This window comes from Xenopus laevis, chromosome 9_10L (genome assembly GCF_017654675.1).
Source record: "Xenopus laevis strain J_2021 chromosome 9_10L, Xenopus_laevis_v10.1, whole genome shotgun sequence".
Taxonomy (NCBI): domain Eukaryota; kingdom Metazoa; phylum Chordata; class Amphibia; order Anura; family Pipidae; genus Xenopus; species Xenopus laevis.
Window position 1 is genome coordinate 80,490,828 of NC_054387.1, and position 10,505 is coordinate 80,501,332.

Sequence of the window (10,505 nt, forward strand, 5' to 3'; positions counted from 1 at the left end):
TTAAATTATGTTATATCTTTGTACCTGAGAATGTCTGGAAGTAGTGACATGTGGGTTTGGGTTGAAATTTGGCTAACCATTGTGGGTTTGTGTTGGGTGCGTGTCTGACTGGGAAAATACACTCCTTCACTGGTCTTGAAAATTCCCTGTCTTGGAACCAGAGGTACACGCAGAAGTAGCACAAGAGTGAGAAGATGCGCGTACAAGTCACGCGTGGGTCCTACAATGGCAACATTTTCCTGGTTAGGGTCGGGTGCAGGTTGAGTTTTTCCTGACCCACACATCACTATCTGGAAGATATTTGTAATTGTAGTAATTCTTACTAAATAAAATACAATGTCAAGTCAGCTGTCCTATTACAGTGCTACCTGTCACTGCTGACATTCCATTTAGGCTCAGTGAGCCGTCACAGTGCTGACTGCTGATTTTGTTACCCAGTATCTATCTTTGTTCACTTGCGGTGCTGATCTATAGAAGTATATCTCTGTCAGTGGAGAGCTAATACAGACAAGTGTTTTCGTGAGACAGCTTGCAAGGTGCAGTAATCTCTTTATATACTTGTATAAGTGCCCTGGGCTTATTTATACAAAAGTATTTTTTGTTTCTAGCTGTCCTATTAAATGTTTCTTAAATATTGGACATACACATAAGGTATAAAATAGTTTTCAGTACATGTTTTCTGGCGGACAAATCCTAACCGATACCTATGTACCATGGGTATCAGTCAGTTCATCGTTCATCCATAATTGAATGTTTCTGCTGATACACCATGTTGGCTAGGACAGTTCCACTAAACTTTCTGCTGTATGGATAAAATGAAGCATTCGAAATGTACATCCCAAAGGATTTTTTATTTCTTAATAAAAGAACATTCGTATTACGGGTCAGTAATTAGCTGCTTTATCACAAAGGCTTATTTAGGGCGCTGTCAGGAGCAGGTTTTGGTTACTCTGAATTTCCCTAAGATGTTGTCTTTAAGAAACTCCCTGAATTTTCTGAAAACTCCTGCCTATTAGTCAATTGCTATATTTATAGCACATGCAATGTTTTTTTCCCTGTGAATAGCTATGAATATATCTGCATTAATTAAATTCAACGTTAATTTTATATTATCAAAAATAACATATTTGTAACTGATTATTCATATATAATTTGTAAACTTTCCACTAAGCTCCTGAATTTAAGCTTTTCCTCTATGTAGCTACTAATAACTCCACTTGAGCACAAATGCACAGGTTTTTCATACAACTTAACTCCTGGCCGAACTCTGTCGTCCTTGGTGAGTGTTATCCACTGCCCACTATACCCGCACTACAGTTGATGGAACAAGGTTGAGGTTCACTTCGGTTGCACACTGACCAACTGCACAGTTCCAAACTCTTATGTTAACAAATGGTACTAGCATCATCCTCTTGTACATCATCTTTTGGATAACCTGAAAGTCTTCTCCACAGTCTAATTAATGTGTGTTTGTATTTCTTTCAGGTCACTTTTCGCACCAGAATCTATCACTGTAATATAAACAGCCAGGGTGTAATCTGCTTGGATATTCTGAAAGATAACTGGAGTCCAGCATTGACTATATCAAAAGTTTTGCTATCTATTTGTTCCCTCTTGACAGACTGCAATCCTGGTAAGAAATACAGATAACGTTTGGAAAATATTGACTTGTCTGTTTTTTTTAGGACAGGAACATATGTGGAAAATTCTTGTAATTCCTGCAAATCTATTCCCTTTAAGATGGGGCCACACTGCACCCAAGCGGAGGTAAAGATTCCGGGTGTAGGCAGTGCAACAAAAGAAGAGCAGCAGGGCAGAGGATTCTTGCCCTGCTTTTCTCCACAGGCCGAGATCCGTGTAGTTTGGCCTTAGCCTTATTGATTGAGTTTGTTGCAATACAACCTTCAATATGATTATCACCCGAAATCAGCTTGATTTGCTGTAAAGGGAAGGAGTTACACATTTTCCCCAAGAATAGATGCAGCAGGTATTTTTAGGATATTATTTGCTCATAAATAATTAAAAAAATGTTGGCCCAAAATGTATGTAAAGAACCTTTCTGGAATGTGTAATTACACTAAAGGTTTATGGTGTTCTCAGTTTTGAATGATATCATACGTGCTGCCTGTGGGTACAAAGGCATGTTTTAGGGGCAGATTTATTAACTTGCAACCTGGAGAATCCTGAAGGTTTGCCAGGAATTCAATATTTTCCCCATTTATCAAAGTGTTTTTTCCTTGGACACTCTGTTTTATCATACAAATTTTCCAACTAGCTAAATATGAACCTTCAAGGCATATTTATGGCCCTTCCAGGTTCCCCAAGGCCTACATGTATGTCTTTCCATGGCATTATCATTGCTATATAATTTGTTCCAGGAACAGGTCACACTGTACTGATAAGTAACTCACAACATCACCACCTTTATCCTCATACTAAATATGGGTCTGTTTGTATTGATCAGGAAAACCTAAAAGGCTGATTTCTGTAGGAGAATGTAGTACCCTGTAAGAATAACTTTAGTGCACGCAGTATCATTACAAATCGCAATGACATATATTTCTCTGCTGTTTAAATTAAACATTTGCATAAGTAATATCTGTGCCTGAACAGATGGCAAAAGTTTAATTTACAAGAATGGGTGCATTTAAATGATCTGCATTATCCAATTACACAACAATGTCATATTAATAATCATATATTCGGAACAACCATGTATGTAAAGGAAGTTGGTTTAAAGACCAGCTGATGCTTTTCATACAATCTGCCATTAAGGCTTGAAACCTTGTGTTTTAGGTGACAGCCCATGAATCTTGCACTAATTCATATGTAGAGGCTCTGAGAGAGGCGGGTACTTGGAATGCACATTTCAATTAACTTTAACTATGCTACTATTTATATTTTCAGTTAATGGCTTAATGGTCACAGAGAACAATCATTGTCTTATTGCTTCTCAACCTTCTGCTGGGGGACATTGTCCATAGAGCTTTCTGTAGTGTAGCACAATAATCTGTTGTCACAAATAAATGATAACGGGACATCATTCTGACCAGTTGTGGGATATTCCATTCTGTGGTGTAGAAAAGAGCAGAAAAATGTTTTGACTTCAAAGGATTTGAAAATACATCATATATAGAATAAATTGCAAATTGCAGATGTTACTTAATTAACACTCTGGATAGAAATTTGTATGCAAAAGATAGTTGTTCTTCCAGGGACACTGTTATCCAACCACAAATTCCTCCCTCCTGCAATATAGAGGGATACTGTCGTGGGAAAATGTTGTTTGTTTGTTCTTTTCAAATGTTTTCTTTTCAAACAATCCAGCACACGAAATTTGCTCAAGGGTTATTACCCGTGTTTAATGTCAAGCCAAACAGGTTACAACGTTTCGGGGGCGTACCCCTTCGTCAGGTCACGAAGGGGTACGCCCCCGAAACGTTGTAACCTGTTTGGCTTGACATTAAACACGGTATCCCTTGAGCAAATTTCGTGTGCTGGATTAATTTATTACGTACCTTTTGTTGGGGGTGCCGTCCTCCTATGATCCATGCACCGTGAACGTTGAAAGAGGGACCAGGTGTGCACCTGCATTTCGTTTGGCTGAAGTTCTTTTCAAACAATCAGTTAATAGTGTGCTGCTCCAGCAGAATTCTGCACTGAAATCAATTGTTTAAAAGAATAGATTCATCTAAAATCAATTATTTAAAAGAACAGATTTTTTCATATTTAATTTTGAAATTTGGCATATGATGTCCATTTCCCAGATGCCCCCAATCATGTGACTTGTGCTCTGATAAACTTCAGTCACTCTTCACATTTATACTACAAGTTGGAGTGATATCACCCCCTCCCTTTCCCTCCCAGCAGCCCATCAGTAACCTATTAACAGAACAATGGGCAGCTAACCAGATAGCAGCTATCCGACACCTATGTTGAACGGTTTGTATCCATTGTTAAAAGTAACAGGTCCCAAATATCACCCAAGCAGGAAAAACCCTGCTTTTTCGCGCTTGGGTGTTATTCTCTTGTCCACCACAAGGTGAGCACGATTTGGGTCCTAATGAAGTACAGGTATGGGACTTTAAGGGCAGAGACACATGCTCAGATTCTGAGATTCGGGGAGATTTAGTCACCCGGCGATATATCGCCTCTTCTTTGGGTTGACTAATCTCGCGGAACTGCCTCCCTCCGGGTAGAATCGAAATCTCCTGTGGGATGGCACTCTGAATCTCAAATCGCCCAAAGTTTCCTTGTGAGGCAACTTCGGGCAGCTTCGAAAAACGAAGCGCACCAATTGCCTTCCCACCGGCGATTTGCATTCTAGCCGGCGGGAGAGATTAGTCGCCCGAAGAAGGAGATTTGTCGATGGACGACTAATGTCCCCGAATCTGAGTGTGTGTCTCTGCCTTTAGTCTACTAGAAAATCATGCAAACATGAAATAAATGCAGTGGGTTGTGTTTCCCTCCAATAAGGATTAATTATATCTTAGTTGGCATCAAGTACTGTCTTTCTGTAATTCTGAACTTTCTGGATAATGGGTTTTCGGATAATAGATCCCATCCCTGTACAATGAGAATGAATGCAAGGAACAATAGCTGTCTCAAAGTAGTTCCATCCGAAAGTGCTGGCTCCTTCTCAAAGCTCAGAATCAGGCACAATGCACTGAGATGGCTGCCTCCACACCAATATTACAGCCAAAAAATATATACATTTGTTGGTCCAAGAATAGCATTTTAAATGGCAGAGTGAATTATTTGCAATTTAAACAGTGTAGCTTAGAAATAAAAAGTAAACCATAAAAATCATGACTGAATTAAAGGGATTCTATTAGCGGTGAAAGAGTTTAAACCAGAAAACAATATGTAAATGTTTTGTGATATGTAGAATTTGGGGGAAATAAATATCAGCTTCTGAAAATTACTTTCAATGAGAAAATGTAATTCCTGGTATTTGTGTGCCTGTTTTTATTTCCTTTCTGGTAATAAACAGCAGTGCTGATTTGCTTTATGGCAGGAAGTCTAGTAAAACACCCACGATCTGTGTCTCGTCGCCAGACACCAAGCTACATCAGTTACTCTCTATATGAAAAGCTTCCTCAGGACTTTTTGTCTAATTTAGCTTTGAAAGCAGAAGAGATAAGCACTGATACAGAACAGACAAGTCATTGAAAGTACATAAATACCTGTATATGAAACTTTACAAATATAACATTCATTTTTGAAACCTACATATCAAAAAGATACAAAGCTGAAAACAGCCACCTGTTTTCATAAATATGTTAAACTGATTGTCAGACCCCAATATTCACTATTTAATCAAATTTATTAATCATTTTTTTTGATATACTGCGTTTTGCTTCTGTGCTCTTTTGGCCAAACTAAAATTACATTATTCATTGCAACAAAGTTAATTGAATTTGTTGTTGGGGTAAAATTCTACACACCTGTGCCTGCAGCACCCAAATACATCACATGTGACAGTTGGTATTTCTGTATTGGTTCTGCAAAATGTCCAAAGCCGCTGCAGCTGAAATATGTAATTGCACTGAGCTGAGCACAGTGAATAAATTTATAGCGTTAGTCTTTGTTTAAAAATACAATATTGCTTTCGGCTTCACTCAGAAGCTAAGCCAGCTGTTGGGTCCACACCATTGGGCCCCATACAAACAGCAACTGTCGCAAACCGTATTCTGATCAGTGAAAAGTAAGGTCTAGTCCTTTCTAAGAAATTCCACTTGACAGGCACTAGTCCTCGCTGTGGGAACACAACTAAAAAGAAAATACCTTTAGATATAAATTAAATAGCACACTGGATCAGGGAATCAAGATGACAATGACACTCCCAGTGTTTCAGGTATTCCTTGTCCTCAAAAAATTTACTCAAATTCTCTAATCCAGTAGGATTTTGAGTGAAGTTTTTAAATACACATGACTTGGGCATATGCTGACCAATGCACCTGCATGATTCTGTTAAGTCCATAGCTTCTTTTTGTTTCCCGTTTTCTGCCTTCCTTTTATGTTCCCATTTGTTAAGCCTCCAATTCTCTTTTTAGTGCCCTTTGTTCACAATATACCACTACTAGAATGCAGCAGCTGTTGGAAAGTTTATTATGTCTTTTAAGTTCCTGAATGTTTTACTATTCTTCTGTATATATGTTCTGCTATAGTAGCACAAAAAAAGACTAAAGGGTTCATTTATCCTGCGCAGTGCAAATTGCAAAAAAAAACAGGTGCAATTCTCAATATATTTTTGCACACTTGTATTCTGCATTGCACTTTGGAGCACAGAGAGCTGTGGCCATTCAGCGAAGACCTGTGTTTGCTTTATGACTTAATCACTGTATGAAATTTGCACCCTCCTGTTTGCTATTCATGCCCTTTAACTTGAGTGACGTTTAAATATACATGTTATTGTGTGCCTTGCGTTACAGAGACTTGTTCTTATCCCCTGCCTTATGGCTGACTGTAGGAACGGTGTTCCATTGCACTATCCTTCGAATTAACTTGTTTTTTTTATAATTTTATTTTAACTTGTTCTTGCCCAAATGATATTCTTAACTAAATGCTGTTTCTTTTCTCTTCTTGCCCAAATGATATTCATAACTAACGTTGTTTCTTTTCTCTTCCTCAGCTGATCCACTGGTCGGAAGCATAGCCACGCAGTATCTGACCAACAGAGCAGAGCATGACAGGATAGCGAGACAGTGGACCAAGAGATATGCTACATAAATTGTACAGTGTAAAGCACAAGGCATCTGTACAATGTGCAACAAATCTTTATAGCCTTTACAATACGGACTTCTGTGTATATGTTATACTGATTCTACTCTCTGCTTTTATCCTATGAAGACTGGTATACTGCCCCAAAAGGTAAATACTATGAAGAGTAGAACTTTGTAGCTGTAGATTAGTAACGTTAAAATGCCTACTTGCAAGTCTTGCTTCTTTGGGATATCAAAATGTATTTTGTGATGTACTAAGAATACTGTTCCAAACCAAATATTATAGTGCATTTTAGCCTAATTCATTATCTGTATGACGTTATTAAAGTTAGCAGTAGATTACTAGAAATTGTCATTTGTATTAAACCCAGAAATATTTACAATTATGTGGTACACACTGTTGTGAAAACTGTTTTACCTTTGTCAGTTTGAACTGAAAAGATTTCCTTTATTCCTTTGTAGCTCAGAGAGCACCCAAATGTATTATCCCAAACACAAAATAAACATGTTCCCTAAGGTGTAGTTTCTTTGTTTTCAAATATGGATCCATTTAAACAAAATAAGAGTCTCTCTATTGCTGTTACTGCTTCCTACAAGGATTATATTTACAGTCAGCTAGTAAATATTTATTGGTACAGATGGACTTGTAACTTGGCTGATATAAAGGTTAAGACTAATGCCAGACCAATCGGACCTCGGCCTGAGGAGAAATGCAGGCCAAGAATCCGCTCTTCTTTTGCTGCTGCTCTGCCTGAACCAGGAAACATTGCCTTTGCATAAAATTACTGTTTTTCTAAACCTTTAGTCACCAAAAGTTTTGCCAAACCTCTTCCTTGAAAGTGTTGCACAATGTCACTGGTTTCCAAACCATGGTATTGGCTCCACAAACAGAGCTCAGAGACATGAAGGGAATTATAGCAGTTTAACAAGAGATATAGGGATTTAAAATAAACAAATGTAGATATAGTCTATAAATATATTAAACACCAGCCTTGTACATAGGCAATATTTCTCCCGCTGAAATTTAAATAAGCCACCTGAATAATAGAAACTCTGATAAATGATAGAATGGGGCACTTGCATTGACTCCATATAAAGAGAATAAGCCTGCAGAGGCTTGAAAGGAAGTGAGAGTGAAAGTCGTGCACTCCCCTGCTCCATTATACTCACATCAGTTCTATTTGCCCAGTGAAGGGGCTCATGACAACTACATGAAGCTTAAACTAAAGCTTTTCTTCTATTTCAGACATAGAAACCAAAAAAAAAAAAAAAACTGTTAAAAACAGTAATTTGTTATAGTTAAAGTGGGTGGCCATACCCCTAAACAACTGTTCCAGGGATTGTAAACCAAAAATATTTTGCCTAATGCAAGAAAATAGCATTCATTCTTTGCAGTATTTAAAGAGGATCTAAACACTTTGCTCAAGCACATCTTGCTTGGTGTAAATGTCCAGCCCAGGGCCAAGTAAATTATGATTTAATTTTTTTTAAGAGGATAAATTATACATTTACTGTATCTCAACAACCATATAGGTTTTGTGGCAAAAGGCTAGTAACCCATGATTGAGAGATATTTATACTGTGGATAAAATATATAGATGTAGAATATATAAGGCTTGATTAATAGAGAACGTGTCCTTATCGAATGGCTGTATTACTGTCACCCCCAGCACCATTTATTGTCATGTAGGTCATTCAGATTTAATTTTAGAAGCAGCAGCAGAATTATTGTTGGTGAGGTTTGGAAAGAGTAATGTCTGATTTTAGCATATTCGTTGGTGTCTGTTTTTTTTTCCCCTCTGCAATTGCTGATGGAGGTGAAGGTGACATGTTTCCATCATTGTGCTCTCGGTTATTCTTTCAGTGACTGATTAAGAGACCACAGTTCGGAAGGTTGTTTCTGATTTTGGAAAAAAAGGCATCCTTTATGAATGTGTTCTCATCAGATATGTTTTACTCTTTTTATAGCAATTTAGCTTTGATTATACAGCATGCATTGAAGATCTGAATATAGGGAGTAAAGTACTCCCCGTGTAGGGATGAGATGTCATAAAGAATTGTCACGATCATATAAAAGCACAGAAAATGCCCTGTAAAGAGATAAAGTCTTTAAAGACAATCGATAGACCATATAAAGACACAAATTAGCCTGATTGGGATAATAGACATTACAAAGGAGTTTCATGGCTGTATCAAGTCACAGGATAATAGTTTTCAGAAGGGCCATGGACCTCCAAGGGGACTTGTAATATCTTTACAAAAGTAGCTTTATAGTTTCTCATGATACCCAAGATGTATTGTGACACAAGCAACCTCATTAGTTGGTGGTTAAGCACCGTTTATTGACATATCATTTATGTACATTAATGTGTTCTATATGTAATATCACAGAACACAGTTTTACGGTTATACATTTTTATGAAAATAGCATAAAGTCCAAGTCAGCCCAGTGCAGCAAAATGTGCTGTATATGCAATACTTTGAGATGACATTAACGTTATGAGAAATTGTTTATCACCAAACATCTTTTTGTTCAACTTTGCTCTCTGTCCTCTTCCAGCAGTTAATACAGTATGGCTCTATCTACAATAAAGCTGGGTGTCATTCAGAGTTAAGCCTTCCAAAAAGCTAGAAATAAAAGTTCTGACACAGCTCTATCTACTAGTATATCTCAATACCACTTCTATAGCGTACATGCTTTTAACTTAAAGATATTCTAGGCAAAATGACCATGTCTCACTGTTCCCAGTCCCCATCATGCTTTGGCTTTTAGCCAGTCTCCATCATTTGGGCATTGAATTCTTATGGATCTCCACAAGTAAGAATGTGTGCTGTTCATTGGTTAAGAGATCCTCAGAAGATTTTTGCATGCTAATATAAAATATACAGTTATACAATGTTTTATAACAACTGCAGTAACCAAGATCTTCCGGAGATGGAAGCACAGGCCCATTTATGGCTTTCTAAAGGCCAATTCTAGATTGTAACTCTGACAGAAGCCAGTTGGGTATCATTGCTAATGCATAAGGCTTATGTTGGCATGCGTAAACTATATAAAATAAAATATATTTATGTTCTTATGCCCTTTTTTAAAGGTTGAACTTGATGGACGTGTGAATTTTTTCAACCTTACTTACTATGTTACTATGACCCAAAAAACCCTTGAAAACACAACTTGATAAATCTTCGCTTGAGATTTAGGATGTATCCATGTTTTTTCAATTATACTTTACCTTTTTTTTTGCCTTTGTTCTACATCTTATTGTTAAAGGGTAGCAGACAACACTCTCATACAGGCAATATATATAGGTAACGTATGAATTGTGAATGTGATCTTTAAATGTGTAAAAGAGATATCATGGAAATGTGATATTTAAAAAAAGAGGTTTGAAAACCTGCACTTGTGCAGTGTACTTCTAAGTAAAGATTTAGAAATAAAAGGCAGATGGTCTGCCAACAAGAACAAACATTAAAAGAAATAAAAAACATAAAGTAAAATGTTGCCTAATAAAAGAAAGTATAAACAGTATTCATTCACTGCATATCTGTCAATGTAGTTTCCACTGAAGCTGTATCTGTCTGTCCATTTCTCTACGCCTGGCTCTGACTTTTAAAGAACTGATGTTTTTGCTTCAGAAACACTACTATATTTCATATAAACAAACTGCTGTGTAGCAATAGCGGAAATTGAAAAAAGGCTATATGGCACAGGATAAATAGTGGATAACAGATAACACCATTATCTTCTACAGAGCTTATCTGTTATCTGCTGTGTAACCT

The 10,505-nt window shown here is 37.2% G+C and overlaps 1 protein-coding gene across 2 annotated transcripts in view; it reads left to right on the top strand.

Moving 5' to 3' along the window:
- The window catches only part of ube2e3.L (ubiquitin conjugating enzyme E2 E3 L homeolog), a 41,557-nt gene extending 34,316 nt beyond the window's left edge, over nucleotides 1–7,241 (top strand). For both annotated transcript variants that reach the window (NM_001096743.1, XM_018234638.2), the window contains 2 exon segments: nucleotides 1,486–1,633; nucleotides 6,635–7,241. In NM_001096743.1, the coding sequence (NP_001090212.1) occupies nucleotides 1,486–1,633; nucleotides 6,635–6,732 (246 nt within the window). In that variant the 3' untranslated portion in view covers nucleotides 6,733–7,241.
- Nucleotides 7,242–10,505: the final 3,264 nt, after the last annotated feature.